Source organism: Panthera pardus, unplaced genomic scaffold, assembly GCF_024362965.1.
Source record: "Panthera pardus isolate Hobbes unplaced genomic scaffold, ASM2436296v1 HiC_scaffold_6, whole genome shotgun sequence".
NCBI lineage: Eukaryota > Metazoa > Chordata > Mammalia > Carnivora > Felidae > Panthera > Panthera pardus.
In genome coordinates this window covers 5,419,407-5,433,579 of record NW_026526991.1, presented here as the reverse complement: position 1 = coordinate 5,433,579, position 14,173 = coordinate 5,419,407, and the positions used below count along the sequence as shown (strand labels likewise).

The 14,173-nt window shown below is 58.3% G+C and overlaps 1 protein-coding gene across 4 annotated transcripts in view; it reads right to left on the bottom strand.

The window, feature by feature from the left end:
- The window catches only part of PARVB (parvin beta), a 103,204-nt gene that overhangs the window by 34,056 nt on the left and 54,975 nt on the right, over nucleotides 1-14,173 (bottom strand). For all 4 annotated transcript variants that reach the window (XM_053895657.1, XM_053895658.1, XM_053895655.1 and 1 more), the window contains exon 4: nucleotides 471-573. In XM_053895657.1, the coding sequence (XP_053751632.1) occupies nucleotides 471-573 (103 nt within the window). The remainder of the gene's footprint in view (nucleotides 1-470; nucleotides 574-14,173) is intronic.

Sequence of the window (14,173 nt, the reverse complement as noted above, 5' to 3'; positions counted from 1 at the left end):
GGTCACCACCCGCACCCCACACCCGTCTGCCCCCCAGGGCACAGCCCACTCACACAGTATCTGCTGGGGACCCGGCCCCTCGGCCACCCACCCACCCACCCGGAACGAGCCGGCACAGGCCTCACCGTTGGGACGAGAGAGCACGCGAGGCCACCAGGAGGGCTGACCGGCACAGGAAGGGGTGATGCTCTTGCCCCATTTCCCTGCCCCCCCCCAACCCACAGGACTGCTCTGGAAGCCTTGTGTGGCCTGCTGCAGCCCCGAGGCCGGGGGCTCTGGCGGAATGCCCACCGTGGACATGATCAGAGAGCAGGCGGCCCGGGAGCCACCGCCGAGGAGCGTGGGCTCAGGGCTGCGGCTCTAAGGCTCTCGGCACGTGTGACCCGTGCCGCCCTGTGGGAATCGAGCCCCGGTCCCGGCCCCGGGACCGCCCTGCTGTGGCCCTGTGCTGGGCACGCCCGAGGACTCACCCAAGAGCTTCTGCAGCACCTGGCCGTCGTAAAGGTCCTCCTCTAGCTGCTTCACGATGATCCTCTCCTCCACCAGCACGTCGTTGACCCAGTCGATGAGAACCTGGGGGCAAGCAGTGTTACGGCCTCACCCGCCATGCCACGTGGACCAGGGCGATGACTGGGCAAGCCCAGAGCTGAAGGCGGCTGGACACCGAGACGGACACGCCCCGGCACAGCGGCCGGGGGGCAGGATGGGAAAGGCCCATCTCCCGGCCCCCCCCCCAACACCTCCTGGGCTGCCAGACTTCCCGTGGGACTTCATGAGAGGACGGGCAGGGGGCGGCCACCACGGTGGCCATGGACGTCCTCCTGGCAGGAACTTGGGTACATGGGGAAACTCTCAGCAAAAGGAAAGGATGAACTCGTTCACCGTGGCTTGGAGGAGGAGGGATTACACGAGGAACATCAGCGGCTCTGTCCCGCGTGGCCCGCGGCCATAAAATGTCCATCCCTCCTCTCCCAAAGGATCTGCAGCTCGTGTCACCCTGAGCCTAAGGCCGTGGAGAGAAGGGGGTCCCCTATGGCCCGTTCCTGACAGGCTCTGAGCAACTCCCGTCCTTCTCAACGGCTTTCCTGAGACCGAATTCGCACGCCACACAGTTCACCCTCCGAAAGTGTGCGATTCGGCGGCTTTTAATCTGCTCGCAGGATCATGCAACCATCACCACTGTTAACTGGAGACCAGCTTCCTCGCCCCAAAGAAACCCCGCGCCCAGGAGCAGGCACCCCCTACCCGCCCCTTCCAACCAGGCAGCTGTTTTCTCTCCGGGTTTGCCTATTCTGGGTATTTCACGCAAACTGGATTTCATGTAAATTACATGCCAGTATCATATGTGAACTTTTGTGTCTCGCTCCTCTCACTGGGCAGGCTGTTTCCAAAGCTCATCCGCGGCGACGCTCGCGCCACATTTTTGGCTTCGCTGAGTGATGGCCTTGTGATGTGGGCGTCAGTCCCCACGGGGACCCGCGCTCTTTCCTCCAGGCCAGCCTTCCGCTGGAGACTTTTCTCGACGAGGCTCCCATTCTCCTCACCGGTGACGCGTTGTAAGAGAAGACAGCTTTCAGTGGGGAAAAGATCCACGGAGAAACGGGATTCCTTGGCCGAGCCTGCCGAAGGCACTTCACAAAACGAAACGGACGCCTGGACGGACCGGATCCCAACACAGCAGCTGGACCCCACTCCCCTGCCCGTGACTTGACCGCACCATCAGCCCCCGGCCGAGCTGCCTCCCCTCCCGCTTTCCAGGACTCTCTTCCACGGACATCATGCTTGCCCGGCGTGTGCCCTCCTCTGACCCCCCCCCCCCCTTCCAGTTCGCTTGAGGACAGGGTCCTCCTTGAGCTTTACAAGGCAGGTCTCCAAGGTCTCTCCCTGGAGGACTCTCTTCCAAGGCCAGTTCATGCCCTCCCACACCTTCCGACGCTGTCCCCAAATCAGAAACCCCTCAAGATACAGCCCCACCTCCACGATCCTTCAGCTCAGGTGTTCCTAAAAGCATCTCTGAAAGAATCCATCGCCCTCCAAACCTGCTCCTTTTTCTAGGAAAGAAGCAGAACAGCATCCACCACTTTCAAAAGCCTGGACGTCCCCCCTCACCCCACTTCTCCCCACCTCATAACTGGGTCCACTTTTTCACACCCTCCTCTTCACTCCCCTTGACAAAACCACCTCCCCGAAGCAAGGCTGGTTCCAATTGAGCATCCTGCCTCCTTGCTGGTGTTCTTTAAATACTCCCAAGTCCTCTCTGCCTCAGGACCTTTGCACATGCCGTTCCTGCCACCCTGAACACATCTCCCTCCCCACCAGCTGGCTGCTGGCTCTCACTCATCCTTCGGGTCTCAAGCTTCTGGATCATTCTCTGATCACCCTGCCCCCCCCCCCAGGCCACAGGCCGCCCCCCCCCCCCACTCACTCACCACACCCAAGCGTTGTTTCCCTGTTCACATCAGGGAACACACCTTTGTCTGTAATGATCTCCCCCAGTGGACTTGAAGCTCTCTGAGGGCGGGAACTATGGCACTAAGGGGCTCTGTCCCCAGCACGTGGGGACCCCTGCCCGGCACTGGTGCTCTAGAAGCAGGTACCGAGTCGATTAATTAATTTGCTGAGCCTCCGCCACGCGCCAGGCTCTGGGAATAAATAAGACAAAAGGGGCCTCTGGTCTTACGTTCTAATCGGACATTAGAGGAAACACAACAGACACACTTTCGGACTGTGCTCGATATTATAAAGAAAACAAGGCAGGACACAGCGGAGAAGCCTGTCAGCCACGTCAGCCACGTGATGGAGGCCGACGCCCACGGGATCAGTCACGTCGGCACTTCACGCATCTGGGGCTCCTCCTAAAACCCATCGCCCCAGTCTGACCCTGAGAAGCACATCAGGCAAGTTCCCACCGAGAGGAATTCTACAGAATTCCTGATCCACCCTCCTCAAAACGGGCAAGGTGATCATAAGCAAGGAATCGCCACAGCCCCGAGGCGCTAAGGAGACACGATGCCGCTGTAACGTGGGATCCCGGAGGGGGTCCTGGCCACAAAACGGACGGAAAAATAAGGAAATGTGGATAAAAGGTGGACTTTGGTTAATAACAACGCATTAATCCTGAACAAGTGCACCCCGGTGATAGGAGAGGCTCATAATGGAGAAAACTGGGTGTGGGCATATGGGAACCCTCTGTAGGATGTTTGCTGTTTTTCTGTAAATTTCAAACTGTGAAATATAATCAAGTCTGTCGCCTGGGCTCCTGGTGGCTCAGTCGGTTGACACTCCGACTCTTGATTTCTGCTCAGGTCACGATCTTACAGTTTGTAGGTTCAAGCCCTGCGTCGGGCTCTGTGCTCACAGCGTAGAACCTGCTTGGGATTCGTTCATTCATTCTCTCTCTCTCTCTGCCCCTCCGCTGCTCGGACTCTATCTCTCTCAAAATAAATACAAATAAACTTAAAAAAAAAAAGTCTATTGGAAAGAACAGGACAGAGTTTGGGGGGTAGAGAGGGTATCAGGGACCAGGAGATCGGCGGGGAGGCATCTGAGCAGAGATAGGAAGGAGGAGGGCATGAACCACGTGGCCACCTGGAAGGGCAGGGGACGTGCCAGGCCAGGACGCTGGGGTGGGAGGACCGGGGAGGGAGACACAGAGCCAGCCCTGGACGTCCACCTGGCCTCGAGGACAGCGGCCGGGAAGCCGTTCAGGGCAGTGGTGAGCAGAGTGGTCGTGGACACTAGGGGGTCAGAGGCTGGACCCCGACATGACGGAGGACACAGGTAGGGCGGGAACAGGGGTCGGAGATGCCCCTGGGAACGGGCAGGCGAACAGGGCAGAGGACCAGGAGTGGGAGGGAGGGAGGGAGGGAGGGGGGACGGGCTGGGCAGGTGCGTGGGGCACGTCCACGGTGCTGAGGCCTCGGGAATGACGTGGGAAGGGAGGACACCTGCACCTGTACCACAGGCTGGAGGCACCATGAGGGAAGAGACAGCTGCCAGTCCAGGGAGGCAGGGAAAGATCTGGAAGCAGCCGGGAGCATCTGCAGACGGGAGGACATCTGTCCCCCTCCTGCCCCGACATCCATGGGGTGAGGCAGAGACCCAGCAAGGCATCTGGACCCCATCGCCCGCCGTCTCAGGGCCCCAGTTACATAGCTGCGGGGGCGGAGTCAGGGACCCCAGAGACCCAGGCCATGCCTTCGCCTCCCCCTGGCCACCAGCCACCTGACTCCCGGCGGGAACCCCTCACCCTCGATCCCTTAATCCCACAAAGCTCCACCACGGTCCTTCCATCGACAATTTTACAGCGATTATTGGAGTCAAGTGACAGTCTCGCATGTAACACAACAGCTGGCACTGGGAACCTTCCCCGTGCCAGGCTGTGGGGGGCAAAGGTGTCCCCGACCTCCGGGAGTCGGCGCTCCCCTGGCAGACGGGCAGAGAGATGAATTATGAGCAAGAGTGGAGGGAACGGCAGAATCCAGGCCTCGCTCGCACGCACGCGCTCGCTCACTCTCAAAATAAGTAAATCAACTTTAAAAAATGAAAAATAGCTAAATAAGTACCAGATAAGTGACTACTAATCACGTCCCTAATGTCGTTTATAATTTTTTGGCTAATGGCTTTCAAACAATTTTGTAGGCGGAGCGTTTTTTTTTTTTTTTAATTTTTTAATGTTTATTTCTGGGACAGAGACAGAACACAAGCAGGGGAGGGACAGAGAGAGAGAGGGAGACGCAGAATCGGAAGCAGGCTCCAGGCTCTGAGCCGTCAGCACAGAGCCCGACGTGGGGCTCGAACCCCCGGACCATGAGATCATGACCTGAGCCGAAGTCGGTCGCTTAACCGACTGAGCCACCCAGGCGCCCCTGTGGGCAGAGTTTAAAAATGCCCCCTAAGAGCCCGGGCTGCTGTGATGATGGTATACGCCCCATGATTAGGCTCGTTTGGACCCAGTTGACCTCAAGAAAGAGAGACTATCCAGGAGGGCCTGACCTAATCACGTGAGCCCTTTGAACGTGACCAGGAGGTCAGAGACCATAGTCCGAGAGAGAGGGGCAACACGCGGGGGGGGGATTCTCCTTTGCTGGCTCTGAGGACGGCGGCCCCCCCGGAGAGGACAGGCCTCTCGGGGCGGAGAGCTGATGCATCCCCGGAGCCCCCAGAAAGGAACTCATCCGGTGACACCCTGAGCAGCGAGCCCGGCCACACCACGCGGACCTCTGGCCTACGGAACTGTGCGCGGATAAACGCATGTGGCTTTACGCGGCTGAACGGGTACTTGGGTACAGGTGGAGAGAAAAGTAAAACGCCATATCCTGTCACACATTTTAAGCATCCGCGTCCCATGCAAACGCCCCCACCGCCACCACCTACGAAACGCACCGCGCCGCGGGACCCAGGGTCCGCGCTGGATGCCCGGCTCTCCCCGGGTTTTAGCCGTGTGACCTTGGGCCTGTCACTTAGCCCCTGCGGTCCTCAGAGTCTCCGTGAAAAAGACGACAAATCAATTCCTATCCCCGTGTGTGCTGTGGGACCCGGCAATTCCAGTTCCAGAAGCTTCCGCCAAGATACTCGTCCAAACGTGCCCCTAAGACACTGACTGACGCTGGAACGATTCTAAATTTTGCGCAGGAAAGGCTATATACGCAAAACACGAAGCCTGAAGGGACACAGATACAAGAAAATTGCCACTGCCTTCTGTTTGCTTTTTGTCTTCCAGATTTCCACAGCGTGTCGATATATATTGCCGTGGTAGATAGGAAAAAAATAATAATAAATACCATTAAAACAAATCACCATCCAGATGGCTTCTTTGCAGAAGCGGACAAGCAGGTCCTGAAACGCATATGGAAACTCAAGGGCTCCCCTTGAGCCAAAACAATCTTGAAGAAGAGGGAAAAAAACGTTGGAGAACTCCCACTTCCCGACTTCAAACGTTAACTAAAAACCCGCGGTAATAAAAGCACGCGGCACGGGCCTAAGGACGGACACAGAGACCAACAGAACGCCACTGGGAGCCGCGAAGAAATCTCCCAAACCACCAAAGTAAAAAGCAGATAACAGCGGACTGAAACAAAACTAAACACTTTTGTCCCTCCAGAGATACCCGGCAAGGAAGGAAAAGGACGGGCCACAGTATGGGAGAAGAGTTTGCAAATCTCGAGAGACGATTTCTCTCCAGGGTACATAAAGTGCTCTCAGAACTCAGCAATAAAAAGACAACCGGTTTTAAAATGGGCAAGAGATCTGAAGAGACGTTTCTCCGAGGACCCGGGCGCACGCCCAACGCACGGAAAGATGGTCAGCGCCACGTGCGATGAGGAAAATGCAAGTCAGAGCGAAGGGGACATACCGCCTAGGGCAGCCGTAATCAAAAAGATGTATAATAGGGGCGCCCGGGGGGCTCAGTCGGTCGAGCGTCCGACTTCGGCTCAGATCATGATCTCGCAGTTCGTGGGTTCGAGCCCCGCGTCGGGCTCTGTGCTGACAGCTCAGAGCCTGGAGCCCGCTTCCCATTCTGTGTCTCCCTCTCTCTCTGCCCCTCCCCTGTTCATGCTCTGTCTCTTCGTCTCTCTCTCTCTCTCTCTCTCTCAAAAATAAACACTAAGAAAACTTAAAAAAAAAAAAAGACGTATAATAAACAGTGTTGGCAAGGATATGGAGAAACCAGGACCTTTCATACATTGCTGAAGGGACCGTAAAATGGTTGAACCGCGCTGCAAAACAGTCTGGCTATTTCTCAGAAGGTGAGACATAAAATTATCAGCTGACCCAGCAATGCCGGAGAACTGAACACACGTGTCCCCGCAAAATCTCGTACACAGATGTTCAATACCTTCCCTGTTTCAAACAGCCAAAAGGTGGAAACAACCCAAGGTCCATCAACAGATGAAGGGGGTATATGGTCCATCCAGCATACCATGGAATGTTATTCAGCCATAAAAAAGGAACAGCTGCTACAACACAGATATATCATTTTTTTTTTAAGTGTATTTATTTATTTTGAGAGACAGAGAGAGCAAGAGGGAGAGGGGCAGAGAGCAGGAGAGAGAGAATCCCAAGCAGGCTTCATTCACACTGCCAGCTCAGAGCCCGACGCGGGGCTTGAACTCACAAACTGGGAGATCATGACCTGAGCGGAAACCAAGAGTCGGATGCTTTTGTTTTTTTAATTTTTTTTTAATGTTTATTTATTTTTGACAGAGAGAGAGAGAGAGAGAGAGCGAGTGAGCATGAGCAGGGGAGGGGCAGGGAGAGAGGGAGACACAGAATCGGAAGCAGACTCCAGGCTCCGAGCTGTCAGCACAGAGCCCAACGCGGGGCTCAAACTCACAGACCGCGAGATCATGACCTGAGCCGAAGTCAGATGCTCAAACTAACTTCACCCCACAGGTGAATCTTTCCAATATTATGCCAAGTGAAAGAAGCCAGTCACAAAAGGCCACACATCGTACGATTCCCCTTATCCAAAATACCCAGAATGGGCAGGTTTATGGAGACAGAATAATTCCAAAGGGACAGTGGCTGCCGGCGGGGGGGAGGGGAAGGAGTAGGGACTGACTGTTGGTGGTGGCGGGGGTCGGGGGGTGGGGGTCTTTTGGGAGTGAGGACAATGACAGCATTCCTAAATTGACGGAGGCAGTGGCTGCATGGCTGTAGGCGCAGCCGAACTCCCGCTAAACCGTTCGGGATGTGAACTCCATTTCGATAAAGCGGTGACTGAATGACTCTCAGGAAGGCAGAGGGTAACATCTGCTTCCGCGGGGTTATTCTGAGGATTTGGGGAGGTGATGTGGCTGGCAGTCCTAAGCGGCTACGACGGTCCCTGCAGACGTGAGCGTGGCCACCCCCGGAGCTCTTCGCATGTGACCATCCCCGGAGCTCTCCGCAAGTCAAAAGCCCCTTTCTGATTCACTCAGCATAGCCAGCAGCACCTCGTATATACCAGAGGCCCCCCTAGGCACTGGAGATATAAACATGACCTCATCTGTGCCCCACACGGGGCGGTTAAGGTGTCACAGCTGCTTGCTGGGAAGGGCATGTGCAGGGAGCATACACACGGGGGGACACGGGAGCCGGGCCCCCTCATGCTCCCACGGCGACTAGAAAGAACTGGTCCCCGTCCTGCTGGTAGTCTAACACCATGGGCGTCCCTGCCGCCTCTCTGATCTTATCTCTGACCACTGCCCTCCTCGCTGGTCCTTGTACGTGCCAGGCACACGCATACCACAGGACCTTTGCATCTGCTCTTGCCCCTGCGGGGACGTTCTTCCCCTAGGTACCAACGAGCAGCTCTCGGTTCAAATGCCACCGCCCTGACCACCACACCTCCCACAGAGGGAGAGGAAGCCACCCTGCTTCTTGTTTTGGCTTCCTGCAAAGCGCTCACGGCCATCTGACCACAGTTCGGCAGATCCGTCCCTCCAGCTGGCCTGTCCGTTCCGCAAGGGTTGGGCCTCTGTTTTGCCCGGCGACACATCCCCAGTGGCTAAACTTGGAACAGACCCACGCAAGGCGCTCCAATCAAGTGCAGCGCTGCCTACACAACACGGCCGGTCTCCTGGGCACCCGGACATCTGGCTCCAGAGGCCGCCTGGCCCGGAGCGCAGTCCTGCCGTTAAACACGAGACAACGTTTCTGCTACCAAGAAACGAGAACTTAAAAATGCCGTCCGATCGCTGACCTGATCAAAGCTCAATTACAGGACAAGACAGAAAGGGGTGAAAAGCATATTCTCCACAACAGGCCAACGGGGGTCGACTCTGGGGAGCGAAAGCAGTCCAGCACCCAAGTTCATCCCCGGCCCCGGGGAGACTCAACCTCCGCCTGGACGCCAACCACAGAGTACCCCGTCCTACTTCCCGGCTGGTCCCTCTCTCAGTCCTCTGCTTCACAAAAGGCTTTTTACAGAGAACACCCGTTGTTATTTTTCGGACGTACTCCTCCGCAAACCCCAAATCCTGCAGGCAAATGTCTAGGACGCACGTTAACGATGCCCGTGGCAGAGCGCTCTGTGCACGTCCGCCTTACGAGCTTGCCTTAAGCAGAATAAAAAATTACCGTTTCTCTAGTTCCTCCTAAACGATAATCAGGATCTGCGGCCTGTCTCCCCCAAAGCTGTGACAGTTATGTTTTAATCACTTCCAAACAGGCTCATCGCTGCTTAATCCACTGAGGCGGGCTTTGCTGCGACGGGCGGGGAGGCCACCCGGAGCTGGGTACGGGGCCAGGACGCATCACAGGGGGCGTCTCCGAGCGGTTCTGGCTCTCTCGGCACTGCCTTCCGCCGAGACCGTTGATATGCAGCTGTTTTCTTCACAGGGACAAAGGGAGGAAGGAAACAGAACGCAACAAGCAGCAAGAGTCTCGTCCGAGAAGCCGGGAAATGAGACGTGAAATCTGCTCACGGGGAGGAAAACGGCCAGCTCGCCTCGGACCAGCGTGGCTTCCCGGGGGCAGGCCTTTCTCTGGCTGTCTGTTCCGGGAGAGCATGACAGCTGCCGTGCTCTCTCTTTCGAGGATCATTCAAAACACAAAGCGTCTCATCTATAAGCTGCAATCTTCCCGGGGCCACGCAAGCCGTTCGCCCCGTTAAGCAGTTCGGGGAGCTTCCGGAAGGTGCTAGAGAAAATCACTGCGGCACAAAGCACCAGCAGAGAGCTGCGGGAGGTCTGTCGGGCTCCTGAACCCACGGAAGGCTCGTGCCCACTCCCCGATTCCCACCGCAGGCCCACCCATTCTGCTCCGTGCCCGCGCCGCCCGGGACGTGCTCGCGTTCCAGCACCTGCCACACGGCGATAACAGAGCCTCTGTCACCGTCACGACACTACCTTTCCCGCTTTAATCCGGGCCGGGATGTGAATGGAGGAGGCCAGACTCCAAGCCCACCTTTGCCCCTTAACACTGCATTATGCACAACAGATGCTCAAAGAGAATTTCTGAACGAACGGCCTCGTCCTTATGAGCTGGCTTAGCCCGAGCCGAGCTTGTCTTTTATAGGAGGCAGAGGGCAGCTCGCAGTATCTTAAACAGTGACACTTCCGCGACAGCAGGTTGGCGGGGCTAAGTCCACAGAGGGAGACAGGACAGGGGCCAAGACAAGAGGTGAAAAAGACCAGATGACGGAGAACGGAGAAAGGAAAGGAGGGGGCTGACCGTACTTCCGCTGAAGGGTCCCTCGGGTGCCCAGACTGAGACGTGGCCAGCGGACCTCACCCCAGACCCACTCAGGCCTGCGCGTGGTCCACACTCCCCACCAAAAACCCCGGTTCTGAGCCAAATCCCTGCAAAGAACCACGGGCAGGTGCCCTTTGCCGAGGCCTCCTCAGACATGATCAACCAACCAGAGGCTTGGACCAGGCGAGTCCCCGGTGCAGAAAGGGGGTCTGGAAAGCAGCAAGAATCACGAAGGTCAAGGGCATGGAGGCGTTCCGTCGGGACCGCCAAGACCGGCCGTCCACACTCCCGGCTCCCAGGGCGTACTCCGGGGACCCCCCGTGTCAGCGTCCAATCCACAAGCGCCCCCACCCCCCGCCCCGTGCTCCCAGAGCCCCCTTCCCGAGATTCAGACCCTGCAGGGCTGGGACGGGGCAAGGAGACGTGGGTCGTCCCGAAGCCACACGCCCTCGGCAGTGGTTCTGACGCAAAACCACACGTTGGTGCCCCGCCCCCGTCGGTATCGCTGTGTGCGGGCACACGCCCAGGCCCTGGGGACCCAGCGGAAGACAGGCCAGACCAAAAGCCAGGTGCCAGGCCACAGGAAGCGGAGGGGAGGAGACCAGGCAGGGCAAGGAGGTGCGAAGCGCCCGGGCGCAGGGAGGGGGCTGGAGGAGGGAGTGGCAGGAGGCAGGAGTGGAGAAGCGGAGAAGGGTACTCCACGCTGGGGGCCAGGAGCGCCCAGACAGGTGCAGAGGCTAACCCTGCCCAGAGCGCAGGCTGGCCCGCGCCTCAGGCCCCCGGGGCATCCTGCCAGACGGCGTACCTGGGGCGGGAGCCTGGGCTGCCAGAAGGGACCCACGTGGCCCAGGATGGGGGCTCTGGGTCACCCTCTGTCCATCGGGGCGGAAGGGCTGGGGGCAGCCGGCCGCGAGGGCAGTCGGTTCCGCCCACGGGGTGGTGCTCCCCTAAACACTCCGGACCACGAGGCTTGGGAGCTTCCCTGGCGGGCAGTGCTCGAAGAACACGGTCATATCGTCGCCAGTAAGTGACGCTGTCCTCGATGCCGCCAGAAGGCAAGTGGACGGTGCCCTCCTGGGCCTGCCCTGAGCTCCTCCCCCCTCGGCGGGTTTTAACCTGTGTCCTTCCACCGTGAGCTGTGCGAGTCTTTCTGGGGTCAAACCTCCATGTCGCCTTGGGGCCCCCAAACTTATAACTGGCGTCAGAAGCGAGGGCGGGCTCGGGGGACCGGTGGCTCTAACCTCACACCCGGGTGGGCACGTGCTCGGCAGCAAAGAGGCCGGGGGCTCGAGCACGGGGAGCAAAGAGGGGAGGTGGGAGGCGACGCGGCCCAGGCTGCTGGCCCCCGAGGGCAGGCCACGGTCCCGGCCTCCAGCCCCAGGAGAGGACGGCAGGCTGACTCTCCCGGCTCACCCCTCACCGGACACGCACGCTGCTCCCAGGAGAAGCGGATGCTGACGCAAGCAAACCCCGACTCAGGGACACGCGCGGGCCCCACACGCAGCACCCCACACGCCCGGAGCTCAGCACAGGCATCTCCCACGCCGCCACCCACACGCGACTCTGGTCAAAAAGACTGTGGTTACCGGGGCGCCTGGGGGGGCTCAGTCGGTTGGGCATCCGACTTCGGCTCAGGTTTGCGAGTTCGAGCCCCAAGTCAGGCTCCGTGTGGGCGGCACGGAGCCTGCTTCAGATCCTGTGTCCCCCTCTCTCTGCCCCTACCCCACTTGCTCTCTGACTCTCTTTCTTTCTTTAAAAAAAAAAAGGGGGGCCGCAGTTAGTGAGAACGAACACTTCGCGTCGGCCCCTCCACACTCCACCACGGCAGCTAATGTTTCGCCGATGCCCACCCAGTGCCACCGTCCCGCTTGCCGTGTTAACGCTTCTTTTGGAAAACGCTTGAGGAAGTAAAAAGTACGCCCCCAAGCCTGCCTCGAAATGCTGCCTGCAGCCTGAAAGCAGGCGGAACCTTCCGGAAATTGCCCATCTCTTGGCACGTGTGCTCCAAGCTGGCGGGATGGCCACATCGAAGTGTCTCGCAGCTGGCCCTTCCAGGAACTGACAGAGTGACCCAGGGGGACTGGGGGACGAACCGGCAGCTGTACCCAGGAAGAGGCACCTTGGGGAAGGGAGGTGACGTAGTCTGGTGACGAGGTTTCCTATGGCTGCTCTAACAAATGACCTCCACGGTACCCGCGTATTATCCCCTTCCAGCCCTAGAGGTCAGAAGTCCAGAATCAGCTCCACGGGGCTAAGGTCAAGGTGGTGGGAGGGCCAGCTCCTTCTGGAGGCTCCAGGGGAGAATCTGTCTCCTCGCCTTCACCGGCTCCCAGACGACGCCTGCACTCCTTGGCACCCGGCTCCTTCCTGCACCTTCCAAGCCCGCAGTGCAGCACCTGCTTTCCTATCATCAGGTTGTATCTACACCCGTGGTCGAATCTCCCCCTCTTCTAAGGACCCGTGTGCCGGGACTGGGCCCACGCGGGCATCCCAGGATCCTCTCTCAAACCAAGACCCCTGCGTTACGTCTGCAGAGCCCCTTTTGCCCAGAAAGAGCGCCCGGGGCCAAGCTCGCTGCTGCTCCCTTGCCGGGGGGCGCAACCCCAGACCAGCAAGAGTGACCAGAAGGGGGGCGAGGCAGGGGCACCACGGAGCTGGCCACGGCTTTGGAACAACACCCAGTCGATGCTCGGCCATGCGGCCGATCTCTTGTGGAGATTCGCAGCTTAATTCACAGTTAGTGAAGCACACCTCACTAACACACACACACACACACACACACACACGGTAAGCTGGCGGTGGGGGGGGCGGGGTGCCTCTCCTCTCTGTCCCCGTGTCAAAGCGAGGAGGGCACCAGCTCCACTGGGGGTGTTTCAAGCTGTGAACTCTCAAGCTTTGCTCACATGTCAGAGAAGGAGGAAGCCCAGGGGTGGTTAATACTAAGTGTCAGCAGGACTGAGCCACGGGCAGCAGAAGGTCTGACTCAACATTCCTTCTGGCTGCGTCCGTCCTTCCGTCCTTCCGTGAGGGTGTTTCCAGAAGAGATCAGCGTTTGAATTGGAGGACCCAGCAGAGCACAGGAGCCTCCCCATTGCAGAGGGGACCTCCCGCAATCCACAGGGGGGCCTGAATGGCGCGAAAAGGTGGAGGAAGGCTGGAATCGTCCTCTTCTGCACATCAACCCCTGTCCTCAGTTCTCCTGGCTCGCCGGCCTTGGAATGACAGCACCCACTTTCCTGGGTCTCCGGCTGCAGATGGCAGATTGTGGGACTTTCATCGCGTGAGCCGATTTGTCAGAATAAACGTCCCAGGGGCGCCTGGGTGGCGCAGTCGGTTAAGCGTCCGACTTCAGCCAGGTCACGATCTCGCGGTCCGTGAGTTCGAGCCCCGCATCGGGCTCTGGGCTGACGGCTCGGAGCCTGGAGCCTGTTTCCGATTCTGTGTCTCCCTCTCTCTCTGCCCCTCCCCCGTTCACGCTCTGTCTCTCTCTGTCCCAAAAATAAATAAGAATAAACGTCCCAGAGATAGACAGGCAGACAGACAGACAGACAGAGAGATGGATGGATCCATTCTGTTGGTTCCGTTTCTCTGGAGAAGCCGAACCCTTTCCACCACCTCGACATCCCCTGTAATAACATCTTGGGGGGCTGAAAGAGGGGGTCACTTTTCTCACCAATTTCTTGTGTGGGATGGGAGAAAAAAATTCTTCAAAAAATGAACTAGGCCGTTTAAGTTGTTAAGAATCCACATTTGGGGGTGGGTCCTAACACGGACACCTTCAAGGTCAGTTTTTAGAAGGACACAATTTGCCAAGGTTTTCTTTATTCTGCGTCAGCCCCTGTGAGAACACGGCCGTGTAGCAGGCACCTCGGGTCCGACGGCGGAGGCCGAGGTAGAGAAACGTGTTTGAGGGGCGCTTTTAATAGACCACGTCTGTGGCCTGGCCTGGCCGTGCACGGTGTTTTCAGCGCCTTGGGGGGGTCACCCGAGCCGA